At 35.4% G+C, this 15,728-nt stretch overlaps 4 protein-coding genes across 4 annotated transcripts in view; 1 reads left to right on the top strand and 3 right to left on the bottom strand.

Annotated features, from left to right (window-relative positions):
- Positions 1 to 365: 365 nt before the first annotated feature.
- On the bottom strand, positions 366 to 1,051 carry LOC131643376 (small ribosomal subunit protein uS14z/uS14y/uS14x). The gene is made up of 3 exons (XM_058913584.1): positions 892 to 1,051; positions 666 to 765; positions 366 to 571 (listed from the first exon to the last, which is right to left on the bottom strand). The coding sequence occupies exons 1-3, from the start codon at positions 951 to 953 to the stop codon at positions 563 to 565; spliced, it is 171 nt and encodes a 56-aa protein (XP_058769567.1). The 5' UTR covers positions 954 to 1,051; the 3' UTR covers positions 366 to 562.
- The window catches only part of LOC131643377 (small ribosomal subunit protein uS14z/uS14y/uS14x), a 47,153-nt gene continuing 31,790 nt past the window's right edge, over positions 366 to 15,728 (bottom strand). The window contains exon 4 of the mRNA XM_058913585.1: positions 366 to 547. The gene's annotated coding sequence lies outside the window, so the exon portion shown is untranslated. The remainder of the gene's footprint in view (positions 548 to 15,728) is intronic.
- LOC131643373 (uncharacterized) lies at positions 8,185 to 10,178 on the top strand. Its single transcript, XM_058913581.1, has 2 exons — positions 8,185 to 8,444; positions 8,792 to 10,178. Exon 2 carries the CDS (start codon positions 8,824 to 8,826, stop codon positions 9,865 to 9,867), a length of 1,044 nt encoding a protein of 347 aa, XP_058769564.1. The 5' UTR covers positions 8,185 to 8,444; positions 8,792 to 8,823; the 3' UTR covers positions 9,868 to 10,178.
- Positions 11,021 to 14,576, bottom strand: LOC131643374 (protein SYM1-like). Its single transcript, XM_058913582.1, has 4 exons — positions 14,092 to 14,576; positions 11,866 to 12,094; positions 11,553 to 11,677; positions 11,021 to 11,417 (listed from the first exon to the last, which is right to left on the bottom strand). Exons 1-4 carry the CDS (start codon positions 14,542 to 14,544, stop codon positions 11,331 to 11,333), a joined length of 894 nt encoding a protein of 297 aa, XP_058769565.1. The 5' UTR covers positions 14,545 to 14,576; the 3' UTR covers positions 11,021 to 11,330.

Genomic DNA, 15,728 nt, shown 5'->3' with positions numbered 1-15,728 from the left:
GATGATGAAATGAAATGGTAAGTGATGAAATATAATGAAATGGTAAGTGATAAAATGGAGTGAAAATCGTATCACTTGATTCCACTCAATCTGAATTTAACTTAACCAAAGAATGGAATATCACTTTCATTCCACCATACTACTCTATTCTATCAATCCACGCATAGAATAGGTTCAAATCAAATGGGGACAGGATCCCAATCTTGTGTCGGTATGAGATCAAATATTAGAAAGACGTCACTATAACTCTTTACAACAAAACTTAATTGTTACACGAGATGCCATGAGATCGTTACTAAATCTAAAATGATTGCTAAATTATGAAATCAATTGAAACTCTATTAACAAAGATATAATAACAAAGGTAAGTCAACAGAAATAAGCTGTTATATAAAAAGGATCCTCAATATTAATTCAACAATACAAAGTTTGATAAATTAACAAAAACCATTGTCAAATTTCTGCAAATAATAACTAAAAAAAGTTTTCTTCAAACAAACGACCTCCCAACATCCTACTGCAGAAACCTAACCTTGGCAATCCAAAGAAAAAAAACAGCTCTTCAACGGTACTGCAAAACAATAATAAAACAATGTCAATCATAGCCATTCAAAAACAGGACATTTAGATTATTAAAATTGAGTACATAACATCCAAATATTAACCTTAATGAAACCAATTTCCTTGGCGTTGCTATGGAAGCACTGCCTGCAGCACATAAGGCCATACTTCCTAATCAATCCATGTGAATTTCCACACACACGGCTGCAAGCAATAAACAAACAACAATAAGCAACATCACGATCAATGATTCAGAAACCCTAAACGAGTTATCTAAGTGGTCATAACTAGAGGAAAAATCGCGAAATCGTGATTTGAGAATGAACATACCAAGTGCGTGAACCAGGACCGTAGGTCTTGGGGTGAGAATTCCAAACGTTGCTGTGTCCCATGGCTGATTGCTTTTTGTTTGATTTTCGCCGGTGAGACCTAACGCCGCCGCTTCTGTAGAGTTCTGCCAAAGTGAAGAACTTACAAATCTGCAAATATTATTTATACCGAGAACGAAGTTAGGGTTTCTGTTTTGGTTTCTTTGGGTGGTGGGTAAAATATTAATTGGGCTCAAATGTTGGCCCAAACTTACTTGGCAAATTTTGAAGAATTTATCCTTGGGAATTTCTTTATGGACCTCTTCCTTTCTTAGGGGTTTTTGACGAAATTTCTTTTTTTAATCTCTAAATTTGGAGATGCATCTCCGAACGCATCACAATTCATTTTTTAGGGATGTTTTCGGAGATGCATCACCAAAACACATTTTTTTCAAAATTAAGGGTGATTCGGACATGCATCTCCGAATAAACCTCTTTGTTTTATAAGAGTTGCGTATTTTGGAAATGAATCTCCGAATTGGGGTTTATACATTAAACCCGCAATAGAAACCCCTTATTCTGTCTCTTTTCAAACCCAAACACTCAAATTCTCATCACCCCCAAAATCTCTACTTTAAACAACTCTCAACTCATTTTTACACATTCAACAAATTGCAACTCATTTCAACTCTTAATATCAACACATTTCAACAACTCTCAAAATTTCAAATTGGAGTAAGGTTCTCAAAATTTTGATTTCTACTTTGCATGTGTATAATAATTTATTTAGGATTGTTTAAAGTTAGTAGGTTGACTTATATATTGTAAAAAGTGGTTGTTTGATGTAAAAAAAGTGTAAAAATTGTATTTTTGGGTGATTGAGGTTGAAGCTTCAAAATTGATTGTCACGGGTGGTTTCAGAAGTGCATCACCAAAAACACCTCTCAGGTGTTTCGGAGATGCATCACCAAAATAATGTCTGAGTTGTTTTTTTTTTTAAAAAAAATTGTTCTTTGTTGTTCTTATTCCTTCCATTTGAGTCTGATTAATTTTTTTCTCAAGAACATGGCTGACAACCCGAACAAAGTTAGACTCGGTAATCCAACTCAAATTGCTTCCGCTCGGCACGAGAGAGTTGAGCAGGCTGCAAGGGGTCGAGAACGCGGTCAGATATCGCGGGAGAAAATGGAAGGACCAACCATATCTGCTCCCAAGAGTCGTATATCTCGTGCGTCCTCATATAGGGATAATGAGGAGGCACGGGAGGAGTTTCATGTTCCTGCGCTCGAGATTTATGTTCTGGCACCCTTGCATGCTGCCTTGACTTATCCAAGAGGGCCCTCTGACACCTCCTTCTTGGAATGGACAGGTATTTTTTTATTTCACTTTTTAGTACATCTCCCTCTTGATATTATTTTTTAATTTATAGGAATAGACGCTACTAAAGTCTGTGAACCACGCTCGCAAATTATTCACTTTACACCATCCTACTGCAGATTGGTTCAAGAAGACCATTATTAACTCTGGACTTTCTGAACTTTTGTTATTCCGGTTACAACACCATTAGCCACGGAATGCATGGGGAATTCGTAGAGAGATGGCACAAGGAGACATCATCTTTCCACTTTTCGGTTGGAGAGACGACGATCATTATGGATGACGTCGCCTGTCTGTTACACCTTCCTATCTAAGGGAGGTTCCTTTAACCACTCGTGTTTCACTCGTGATGTTGCCATTGAGTTGATGGTTGACTATTTGGATGCTCAACCAGAAAAGGCAGTTGAGCAGTGTTCCTCGTCTAATGGGGCACATGCGAAGTCCTCATTCTTGAAGGACCTTTATCACGACCACCTTGTTGCGGCAGTTGATTCCGATATTGAGGGTGACAACTTCTTTGTTTAGTATCACCTACAGTGTGCTTTAAGGTTTTACTTTATGTACTTGGTTGGCACGTCCCTTTTTTGGACAAAAGTGCTAACTACGTGGATGTAACATACCTCAGGTACTTCATGGATTTGGATACGGTGAGGGAGTGGAATTAGGGGGTCGGTTGTTTGGTATACATATACCGAAAGCTGAATGAAGCCTCTAACTGGAGGACAAGGCAGCTTACAAGCTCTTGCACACTATTGGTTATGGACTCCTATATGATAGTTATAAGTTTGTCGGGAATCTCAACTTCTTTAATCACTTTAGCAATAAAGTCCCAACTCATCATGTCATTAGCCTTGGTTAAATTTATCTTCATTGTAAAAATAAACACTTATTGCCTTTAAGCTTGTTCATACTATGTATCATCTCATTAGCCACAATTATGTTATTATGTATGCTTCTACTAGGTATGAACCTCGTTTGGTGGGGAGTCATAACATTAGTAATACTATTCTTCTGCATATTCACAACAATCTTGCTTAGAATTTCGTAGATAGAATTGCACAAATCTATAGGCCTAAATTGATTAACATTTTAGGGCAAAATAACTTTAGGAATGAGGCAAGATAAGTATAATTAAACTCACTTTTATCATTGGGATTGTCCCATAAGTTCTTTATGAAGCTACAAACATCCTCTCCTACCTTCCTCCAGAAATCTATCAGGCCCAAGAGACTTCCATGGAGCCATCCCAAATAAAGCCTGTTTGATTTCCTCCACAGTCACAATTGCCTCAAGTTTGCTTTAGGTCTGAACATCAAGTTGAGGAAAACTGTTACGTGTTAAAAACCAGAAGTCCATGATTCTGTCATCTATATAGAGAGTTTGAAAGTGATTTCTAAATAGCTTCTCAATGTCTGCAGAGTTGTCCATTCACTGCCCTTGAATGTTATTTATCATGGTAATATTCTTCATTATCTGTTTGTGAATAGCCTTTACATGAAAGTAGCATGCATTTCTATCTCCTTCAACGAGCCAGTGAGCTTTCAAGCGTATGAACCAGACTAATTCCTCCTGATGCAAACTCTTAAGGAGGTCTTGTTGATAAGTTCTTTCTAGCTTCACCAACCCACCATGTCCTCTCCCATTTTAAACCGCTCTTTGGATTCCCCCAATCTTCTATAGCAGCTTATTCTTTTTGGAAATTAGACTCTTAAAAGTATGCACTTCCAATCCTTGACATGTTGTCATAACTTTATTCCAAGGTCCACACACATTCAAATTTGAAATATTTCATCATTTGCTTCATGAGCCTCTGCGAGATGGTCATTAGGATGGGATGGTGGTCAGAATACTCCATCCTAGTGAGCACTTTTAAGGAGGCCTCCAGAAAAATCAATCTCCAAGCATCATTGCATAACATTCTATCAAGTCTTTCATAAACGCGAGTGCCACCATGGGTGAGTTTCCCCCTCCATGTGAACATGTGACTATTAACATTTATATTCATGAGATTGCAAGCCTCTATACAACTTCTAAAGAGGTTGCACTTGCAGGAAGATGCATCCACTCCCTCTCTTTTATCACTGCTATCTAGAATGTCATTAAGGTTCCCTCCTACCAACCAACTTGTTGTCATAGTAGTCGAAATATGATGAAGCACCTCCCATAACTTCTTTTTACCTTCTTCTCTAGGGCTGGCATAAACCGCAGTGAAGAACCATTGAGTTCCCTCTTCAGTATTAATGCTAGTATGTATGAACTATGAGTTTCTGCAAAGCACTGCTAGCTCAAATTTTCCTTTTTTCCAGACAATTAGGCAAAAGGCAATGCCTGTAGAAAAACCACAATTAACATCAAAATCAAACCCCTCAAAACTTAGCCTATAAAATTTCGGTTTAAGTTTCTCTAGGTCCACCCTGGTTTCGACAACAATAAATATATCTGGGTGTGCCATACTATCATACTATTTAGAAACTCGCAGAAAAGCGTTATTTCCCACTCTTATATAATTCTAAAGAAAAATATTTGGTTGCTCACTAATCATATGGAAGATTTAACATCCTGCTCCTTACCTTGCCATTGACTCAGGGTACTTTCCACCAACACGATATCCTCTTCATCATCATCAATTTCATTTAAGGGGGGAGAAGCAACATCCACACCAACATTGTTAAGTGTTGCAGTGTTGGTAGAATCTCCAGTTCGTGTAAGAGAAAAATTATAGAGAACTCCACCATATTTAATTTTCTTTGATGCTCCATTGGCCCGAAGAGCTTTTGGGCCTAGTTTATCAAGCACATTGCCAAAAGCATTGTAAGGCTCCATCAGATTAGGCAAAGGCAATGCCTCTAGAAAAACCACGATTAACAGCAAAATCAAACCCGTCAAAACTTAGCCTATAAAATTTCGGTTTGAGTTCTCTAGGTCCACCCTGGTTTCCACAGCAATAAATATATCTGGGTGTGCCATACTAACACACTATTTACAAACTCGCAGAAAAGTGTTATTTCCCACTCCTATACAATTCTAGAGAAAAATCTTACCTTACCAATGACTCAGGGTAATTTCCACCAGTACGATATCCTCTTCATCATCATCAATTTCATTTAAGGAGGGAGAAGCAACATCCACACCAACATTGTTAAGTGTTACAGTGTTGGTAGAATCTCCAATTCGTGTAGGAGAAAAATTATGGAGAACTCCACCATCTTTATGTGTCTTCGATGCTCCATTGGCCCGAAGAGCTTTTGGGCCTAGTTTATCAAGCACATTTCCAAAAGCATTGTAAGGCTCCATCAAATTAGAATGTTTATTGACATGGTTCACAAGTTTGGCGAATTCCACCACTTTGGGTTCTTCGATGTTCAATCCTTTAATAAGGTCCTCAACTTCGGATTCCTGCATCTGTTTGGTCAGAAGGTTCTTGCTTTTACCGCGTGCCTTCCCTTTAAAGTGCTCCTTTGTGACTGCTTTGGATGTCATGTCAGGACGCACCGGGTAGTTTTTTTCTCTTTGCTCGATGTCTTTACATTATTATGCTTCACAGACAATTCATGCTTCTTGGCACTAAAATCCAGTTGGATCGCTGCCTCAGTATCCTTATGGTGCTTTTCTTCTTCAGTGATTGTGACAACATCTTCCAGATCATGTTCAGTAGCAAGGGCTTTGAACTTAGAGCCCAGAGCTTTTGGCTTTGTGATCTTATCATCATTAGTATTAGCTTTGTCTCTCCCTTACCCAGTTGTCCCATTGTCTTTTTCCTTGGCCTTCTATTCTTCCGCACCACCATCCATGGTCCTTCAACCTTATCATATGACATTTCCCCCGCCATAACATCCCTCTCTCTGTCTTATCCTTTTTGTACATTACCATTTTTTAAGGAACTACACCCATATGTATTATGGCCATACCTACCACAGGAAAGGCAAAGCCAGTGGAGACCTTCATATTCTATGCTGTAATGCCTTCCCTTAACTTCAAACATGCCCATGAGAGACTGTCTTAAGTCAACCTGGACACACATCCTTGCGTATTTTCCCATTTCCTCTGACAAAGTTATTTTATCCACTTTGATCGTCATCCCCAGTCTATTGCCTAAGCAAGTTAATACCCGATGATCATAATACTCGACTGACAATCCTGAGATTCTAACCCACACCGTAAGATGTACAATGGCATCACTAGCAGGATAAATGTTAGGACTCCATTCCCTCATTGTCAAGTAATGATCGTATATCTTCCAGGGTCCTTCTATGAGAGCAATATGATGATCTTTTTCATTCGTGAAGGTAATAAGGTAAAAGTCTTGACCAAGGTCTATTATGTTGAGTTCCTCATGTTGAGTCCATTGTTGATTGAGTCAATTTTCTAATGCCTGAAAACCTATCTTTCTTCCCCGTATTTTCACAATAACTCCTTGTTTCCATGGTTGTGCAATTCAATCTTCTTATTTCCTAGACAATATGAGTTCAGGACACTCGTAATCACCAATTTTCTTTTCAACAGTCTAGAGCCCGATGTGCGAAGAGTTATCTTCCTCCATGTTTAGTTGGGAAAGGTCCTCCAAAGATCTAGCGTTGGGGGATTCTTCGGTGACCATCTGCTTATTAGATTTAATCTTTTCTTTGACACTTACCTCAGTGAGCATGGAGTCTTGTTGCATCATAGTATCAACCTCTTCAGGTCCTTTGAGTTTTTTTGTGATGCACGCTAGTTGATCGTCTTCATCCGCAAGATAATATTGGTTTGCAATAGCAAACACTAGTAGAGAGTTTCACGCCATAATTATTGAAATTTCAATCTTTAACTTGCTTTACAAATATTTAATTTAATTTGTGTTGTCACTAAATCAATAATCAATAATAAAATATAAATTTTCAAAAATTAACATAGGTTAGAGGTTTATATTAGAATTTTACACTAATTATTTGTAACAATAAAAAAAACAATTTTATTCTATCTTTCTTGTAAAAATATTTACTTTATTTATAAAGAGCCATAAGAAATTAAGGACCAAAATAATATTGATAGCATATACTGTTTTTTTTTTTTACAAATTTGTAAATAATATTATACAAAAAGTTTTAACTATTTAAATAAAAAAATTAGAGTAGAAAGAAAAAATAATTTTAACAAAAAAAAAATATTTTTAGTTAAAATTCTGTGGATCCTGTAGTGGTGGTTCACGTCAACATTGGAGTCGAATTCCATAAATGTTACAGTGGTTATTATCGTTAACATTGGGGATTTGGGGTCAGGCTATCCAATCCTTTGTGCCACACCTTTCAAGAAATTCTAACCGACTTCATTTCTCAGTTGTCTTTGTCATTAACAAACTGGCACATGGACACATTTCTGATTTTCAATTTTTGGATGAGAATTCTCATTCTTCCTCCATTTATGACATTGTCACTCTCATTCTTCAACAAAACTCCCTTCTCGTTGAACATCATGTGTCCCCTTCCCCCTTTTTCCCGAACTTGTACAAAATCCTTAGCATCAAAATATATTTCCTAAATACGATGACATTTGTACGACTTACATAACCAAATTCTTGAATTTTTCACAAGCCAACAACATACATTTCTTGCGACACATTAATAAGCAAAACATTTTTCTTTCTTTTTCCTTTTTTTTCTTTTGTAACTTGCCATAGTTATAATACCTAAACTCGAAATTAACAAATTAGTTTTTGACCATATTACAGAATTAGCTCGCAATTCGACAATATTACATATGTTTTCTTAAAATGTTTTATACATAATTTGTCGATACATTATTTTTGCTTACGATATAAGATTTTCAAAAGTCAACCTGTTCGCGTGCATTGTACGAGTTTTTATATTATTTAAATATAAATAAATATTTTTAAAAAGAAAACATCTTTGTAAAGAAAAAAATATTTTCATTTCATCATATAATAAAAGAAGAGGGTAATGATGCAAGGTGAAATTCCCCAATTTATTGCACTTTGGATAGGGAGAGAGAAAAATAGTGTTTTAACACAAGAAAAAAGACCAAGGTTGAGGATGGGATTTTGGTTCTTTAGTCTTACATGAATCAATCTCAGTTAGGGTTTGGTCTCTCTGATCTCTTCTTGTTTCAGACACACTCTGCACCAAAATAGCAATTGGGGATTTCAGACAGAACATCTCAGCTTCAACTTCATACTCAATTCTTCATTGTTGGCGATCCATTCTGGTACGATCCTTGCTCTCCTCTAACTTCATTCAATTTCCTTACTTTCTTCGAAATCCTGAGTGGGTTTTCTTTCTTCTTTGATAATCGTAACTTAGAATTCTCAATTCTGTTTGTTGTTCAATTTGGGTCAGACTCGTGTTCTGATCTTCATTTCTGACCAATTGTCAACTGAATTAGCATTTCTAGTCAATGAATTGTTGAATTTGATGATGATTTCTGATTGAAAACTAGATGAATTACCGATAGAAATGCTGTTTGGGATTTAGGGTTTAAGCTTTTTTTGTTTGATTTTGTTTTGGATCATTTGGTGGATTTTTGTTGGAGAATCTAAGATTTTGATTTGCCAGTTGTCAAAGTTATTGTGTGAAGATCGAAGAAAATGACGGTACCCAAACGGAACTATACTCGAATAAATACGTTGGAGCTGAAAGCTCTTATTCTACGAAAGATTGGTAATCAGAGAGCTAACAAGTACTTTGATCAGCTTGGGAAATTGGTTAGTTCAAAGATCAGCAAGACTGAGTTTGACAAGATTTGCATCATGACGATTGGGAAGGAAAATATCGCTCTACACAATCAACTCATTAAGGCAATTCTCAAGAATGTCTGTCTGTCTAAAGTCCCACCTGTTAGAGGGTCTGCAAAAACAAGGAGTGTCTTGAATGCGAAAGATCCAAACCAGCAGCAGATCAGTCCGATTCAAATGCGGTATGGGGATGCGTTTCCGCCTTCTCTACGTAGGGGTGGTTCTTTGGCTACCTATGAAGCGGCGCTTAAGGGCTGCCAACCCCAAAGTCTTGCATCTAAACATTTGATGTATAAGACTCCAGAGCAGCAGAGTGCAACGGAGCTGAATTCCCTTGGCAGTAGGCCTCCCATTTCTGTGGAAGATGGAGAAGAGGTTGAACAGATTGCTGGAAGCCCAAGCATTCAAAGTAAGAGCCCGGTTACAGCTCCACTTGGGATATCAATGAATTTCGGTTATGGACGTAAAGCTCTTTCTAGTGCACCATCATGCAGAAAGTATCCTCCAGAGACTTGTTTCAGCAATGGATATCTCCCCGATACGTCATCTCTGAGGCGTCGTTTGGAGCAAAAGTTGGAGAAGGATGGTTTAACTATGACAGTGGATTGTGTAAATCTATTGAACAATGCACTGGATTCTTATATGAAGAGGTTGATTGAATCCTCCATGGGTTTATCTGGGTCAAGCTTCGGAAATGGGCACCAAAGACAGCAAAATGGGCACTCTATAGCTGATTCGAATATACTGCCACCCAGAAGATATATGCAAACAGCAACACAATCTTCTGGCGCATCTCTCTTGAATTTTCGTGTTGCAATGGAGTTAAATCCACAATCTCTTGGATCAGATTGGCCCACACAGCTTGAGAAGATTTGTATACGTGCTTCTGAAGAATGAAGACTCTGTCCTTAGTAGATCAGAAATTTAGTTGCAGATGTAATCAAAAAGGTAGGCAGGAGTTGGTAGGAACCTGCAGTTGTGGTATACTTTGAATATTGAACCGTGTTTACTTCAAATTTTTGTCAGTTCCTTAAGTCACAAAATGTGCCGATACAGAATAAGCCACAGCATTTTAGATAGATTTTGATAATTGTTAGGGAGTAGGTCATGTCAATACAAGAGACTGGAACCTCTGAGTAGGATTAAGAAGTTCATTGTATCATGAATGTAACACCATTGTTCAATAATATCCAGTTCTGATTGTTAAATGTGTTGTTTATTTTCCTTGTTTACTTGTTTTAATTCATGTCATTTTCATTGAAACAAAGCTGTGTTGCATTCTGAGTGTTAAATCTCAACTGTGGCCCCGATCAACTAAGTGAATAAATTTACTATGACTCATTTTGACTTTACAAAATTGGTTTGAAAATACATCTTACAATGTGAGCTGTATGTTCTTCATCTAATAATGGTCGACATCTACTATTATTTGACTACATATAATTTTGAATTCAAATGCTAATGTAAGAGGGGATAATCTGGCAAGGATTCGAGCAAAGTTTGGGATATGATATGCTGTTGTTTAATTATGACATCTATTTCACTCTGGCACACAATTTTTTTGTATCTTAAAAATCTAGATAGTCAATGTTGGGCATTAGTGGCACAATCACCGCAGCGAGAGGACGGTGTAGAGCATGTATGCGGTGGTGAGATTGGTAGTGAAGCGAAATAGGGCCACAGCGCTCTAGAGAGGTTTCGAGGGTTGAATGGCGGTCATGGTCACGTTTTGGAGCGGGTTTGGGACCACTTTTATTATTAATACTGATTCAATCTCATCAAATAATAAAACAGCCTTGGAATGTTTTTCTTAAAACTGAGTTACACTTTTATATGCATAACAAAGTTTCCTAATCTTGATTACTATATTTTATCATTTCGTTTGATACTTTTTTTTACAAGGATTTGAAAGGATTATATACAATACTTACTCAAGAAAGGGGTTTGAAAACTCAACTCGACATTGATATGCAGATTTCATCTCCTCTTTAGTAAGGAGCAACTAATATTAATTGAATACAAAAAATAACGAAGGAAATGCCTCTTGAAATTATGACTAAAAAATGTCTTCAGATAAATAAATATAAATTTCAGTAATAGAAACTCTATAATAGCTTCTGCTGTTCTACAAATTGGTCTATTCATATAAGAAACAAACAATACAATTGAGGAACAAATGTAAGAAACAAAAAAGGTTTCAACCGTGGGTCCTGATTAGTAGTAGTAGTAGTATAGCCATAGCGTGAGATCGGAATTCTCAGCAGACACCCAAAAGATTTGTTTGTATAATGCAGCGCAGCTTCCAGATAAACTGAAGAGTATAGTCAGTTCGAATCTCAGTCGTGAACTACCAACAACAATCAGCTAGTTATCTCGGCTTTCTCCAGGCCTGCCATATAGGTCATATAAATGGTCCACAAGTACGCAAATGAATTGCTGACTAACGGCTGTAGCAAATAAACAGATGCAGAAAATTATCAGTAAACAACCAGAGTTCGCGACGCAATAATAGATGGGCGCATGTTGCATCATCGAGAATTTAAAGTTATGATGAGAAATGTTGAGGAGAAATTGACACATACCTGTAAATGGACAGGAATGAATCTAAAAGTAATAAAATCACAAATGGGCCAGTACATGACTCCATTTAACAAAGTAGGAAGCAAATCGCGCTTTAAACGGGCAACAATCTCTTTACCGTTTTCACCTGGCAACAAAGAGAAACTGTTAAGCAGTTTGTAAACTTAAAATAGTAAAGGGCAGCACAAAAGTTTTGCGGAACTTTGGCATTTTGTTTAGCAATTTATACAAATAAAAATGTAAAAATCGATTGTAAAAACCAATAAGCAAAGGAAAACCTTGTACAAAAAGATAAGCTAAGAAAATTGGATATACCTTGCACACCAGCATTCGAGGAGAAGAAAATAACAGTCATGGCAGGTCCATAGAGTGTCTGGCCCATGACCATTTTCTTCAATGTAGAGAAAAGATCCCTCTTTGGGAAAAGCTTTGACACAAAATTGAACCAGAAATGTAGTGTTGGTCCTAAAATGATCATCCCATATCCCGCCATGCGTAAAGTCCTTATAAAATCATAAGATTTTGAAGGTTGCCACTCGATAGTCTGAAGGAATTGAATATTAAATACCATTTGAGTATGAGAGAAACAACATAATGAGCATGAAGTATGCAATATCAAACCATGTGAGACCGCTTAATGAGAACCAGATAATGATATCTATTTAAAAGACTCAAGAATTAGCCATGAGGCTCCTCAAAAAGGTCAACCATGCACCTTACTGTTTAAAGGGTGTAACAAATTTTTTCACCATATTGCAGTCAAAATACCAGCGCATCCAAAACATGCGTGATACGACAACAGAAGAGCTAGGCAGTAGATGAGGCTAAATATATTGATACTGATTATGTAGCACCTTTTTATTTCTTTTCACTGTTTTTTTTACTGAATGAAAATATTTAAAAGACACTGATTTCAAGGCATACTCCATTTGAGTTTATGTTCCTACTTATAAGCTGGACATCTGGAACGTGACCCATGTGGCCCAACGGATCTTGGATAGACTTTGAGACCATCTTAAAATTTGGATAGAGTCTAAGTTATTAGTACATAACCTACTTGTAAGGTGAAAGATGCCTATGTTAGAGCTGGTATAAAACTGCTTTAATATACTGAATAACACTTCTAAATTTTATTGATTGATCAAAAACTTTGAGAATTATCTTCCACCAGATATTTGTTACACGGAGAAAAGAAAATACAATAGAAAGATGGAGAATGAATGTAACTTCTACTAACTACTGGGAAAAAGAGAGCCTAGTCTCTCCCAACCAACCAATTGACAAATAACTCAATGCCCTGCCTCTGTCATAAACTCAATTATAAGTACACAAAATAATAACTGCTAACTGCTGTCACGATGGGAGGCCTTTTACTAACAGTCTCCCGCTATGAACATTTTTACAGGTGTTATCTCATTCAACATAGAAAATTAACAAAACTTTGGCATTAATGGGAACGACGTGATACTAGTATAAACTAAAGAGACACCAAATCAACAATTGAGGATCTATCTATTAGAAGTAAACAACAGCCATGGTTCACCTAATCCAATGTGTAGCTAGGTGGAAGAGAAAACAAAAAGGACTTGTTCACTTCCAGTATTGTCCAAATAGTGAAAAAATATACACACTGGCTCTATGTAGGAAGACAAACTATAAACTGTATCTACAAATCGTATCATTAATCACGAAGAAATCATGTATTCTAGGATAAAGTTCAAACAGTGATTTAATTTTTAACACAATTTTTTAACAAAAATATACTACAAGCATGAATGTCAAACTCGCGACTTTCTTCAATGTAGGAAAATCATGTTGAATTGCATATAAGCTCATTTTTCATCATAGTTGAACTCATGTGGACTTGTTTGAACTCACTCGGATCACGAGAGCGAGTCTAATGAAAATGTAAAATCAGGACCGATAACATGCAAGAGGAAGGCATTTCAACACAGGGCTTCTGCATTTCTGTTTACTCACAATGCCTCCAACGCTTCCCAGAGGTGTCGGTGCTACATAGTTTTCCCATTTATGCTAATTTCATAGAATTTATAGGATCTTACAATCCATGTTACTATCCAGCAACGGTTTACGGATTCCCATTTCCAATCCTAAGTATTGATTTTAACTACGTGCTCTACGCGGACACGGTAAGAGTTTGAACAGACTCTCAAATTTGATATACAACGACAGGGAGACTAGTTAATACAGAACAACAAAATAGAATAATTGTTAGTAGCATCAAAATCTCTGGCCGGATCTCTCCTCTTCCATTATATTCCATTCCCATCATCCATTGATGATGCTACTCAGGCCGTCTTTGGGGGTAGGCCCCAAATTTGCCAGGATTAAACTAAATTATAGTTAAATAGCACCTCATAAAATATTTGTCATGTTAAATCGGAATTAATTAGGACCTCTATTTGTTTTTCCACGGTTAAATTGTGACTAACGTACTCGGAGCCTCCAAAAACTTGAAACATTCTTTTACATAACCAGTACTGTTCTAAAAGTAAAGAAAGAAAAGGGTAGTAGTAGTACCTGGGAGGATAAATCAGCGGCGGTATAAATGAGTGCAGAAGTAACACTTTTAGTGAGAATAGGGCGTGACTTAATCATCCCCAAATACCAACCTACAAAACCAACTTTCGAAACGGAAGCTGTTGAAGTAGAAGAAGACGGAGAAGAACAAAATGAAGAAGAAAACAAAGACGGAGAAATTTCATATTGTTTGGGTTTCTTGACAAAATCCGGTAATCGTTTGTTAGAGAGAAAAGAATGAACTCTGATTGGATTACAGGAATGGTTTATGAACATTGATTGTCTCTGTAACATGATGAAATGGGAAACGTTAGAGCGGTTCTTTAGAATGATACCGCTCATGTTTTTTGGTTTCAGGGTTTTGGGGTTTTTAGGTTCGGAGAATAGTGAATATAAAAATGTGTCAGAGTTCCGGGTTCGTGGGAATTGGTGGTGCGAATAGCAAAAGCTCATTCACGTGATGTGGAACACAACAAAAGGGGTAGTTTGCATCCACGCCTCTTCTGAATTAGGATTAGGTGCACTCACATAAATGTAAACCGTTTGATTAATATCAGACGGTTTATATTTTAACACAAAAAGTGAGCGAGTCGGTATTTTTTTAATCTAGAAAACGTGTTTGATTTTCTGAAAAAGGGTAAAAGTGTTTGATATTCTAACATACAGAATTTAATTTAATTCAATTAATTTTATAAACTGATATTCGTGTAATACGTGGTACGTGTAGGGATGCTATGCCACCATATATATATATATATATATATATATATATATATATATATATATATATATATATATATATATATATATATATATATATATATATATATATATATATATATATATATATATATATATATATATATATATATATATATCATTTCTTTTGGAATCATTATATATCATTAATAATTAACATTATAGAAATTTTAAGTATTTTTTAATTTATAAAATATGATAAATTTATTAATCAATCAAATTGAATAATAGTAAAAAAATAGTAAAAATAATAGTTGATTTTTTTTATTTATAAAAATTAAATATTTTCTGCATGTAATTTGATAGATTTCAAATCGAGTAAGACCTCAATAGTTAAACACTTTTAATTTAATTCTAACAAAATTTATCAAAAGCACAAAACAAATATCACGAAATATCATAATCAAAAAAAAAATTTTATATTAGTTATTCCATTAAAAAAAACGATCTCTAAAGAATATAAAAAATGAGAATTTAGATAGATATAAATAAAAAATAACTAAGAAAGAAATTCATTATTAGGTTAAATAATTAATTTATTAAATTTAATAGCATTTAAAAATAAAATTATAATTTAAAATTTTAAATATTAAATATTAATTTTAAATATTTAAAAATTAAATATAATATTTTTGTAATACGATAGTTTTATTATTACTTAAATTATCTAAAATACATAGCTACTTATTTATCATCAAATACAGAAATTATTTTTTAATAATTTTTAAAGTTATTTAATTGATTTTTATTTTTAATTATTAATTATTAACTTAAATAAATTAAAATTTATTTTTAAAATTTTGATGTTGTTGCTTACAATAATTTAATAATATAAATATAATATACCAGCTTAATTATTTATTTTTTCTATTTTATTT

The sequence above is a fragment of the Vicia villosa genome, linkage group LG1 (genome assembly GCF_029867415.1).
Source record: "Vicia villosa cultivar HV-30 ecotype Madison, WI linkage group LG1, Vvil1.0, whole genome shotgun sequence".
In the NCBI taxonomy this organism is placed as follows: domain Eukaryota; kingdom Viridiplantae; phylum Streptophyta; class Magnoliopsida; order Fabales; family Fabaceae; genus Vicia; species Vicia villosa.
Note: the sequence above shows the minus strand (reverse complement) of the source record. Positions and strands in the feature narration are given on the sequence as shown.

Excerpts from the sequence above, each read along its gene's own strand:
- LOC131643376 (XM_058913584.1), bottom strand. The coding sequence starts at position 953 with ATGGGACACAGCAACGTTTGGAATTCTCACCCCAAGACCTACGGTCCT. Across the intron at positions 766-891 it reads GGTCCTGGTTCACGCACTTG|CCGTGTGTGTGGAAATTCAC; the intron begins GTATGTTCATTC and ends TATTGCTTGCAG.
- LOC131643373 (XM_058913581.1), top strand. The coding sequence starts at position 8,824 with ATGACGGTACCCAAACGGAACTATACTCGAATAAATACGTTGGAGCTG.
- LOC131643374 (XM_058913582.1), bottom strand. The coding sequence starts at position 14,544 with ATGAGCTTTTGCTATTCGCACCACCAATTCCCACGAACCCGGAACTCT. Across the intron at positions 12,095-14,091 it reads CCGCTGATTTATCCTCCCAG|ACTATCGAGTGGCAACCTTC; the intron begins GTACTACTACTA and ends CAATTCCTTCAG. Across the intron at positions 11,678-11,865 it reads CTCGAATGCTGGTGTGCAAG|GTGAAAACGGTAAAGAGATT; the intron begins GTATATCCAATT and ends CTTTGTTGCCAG.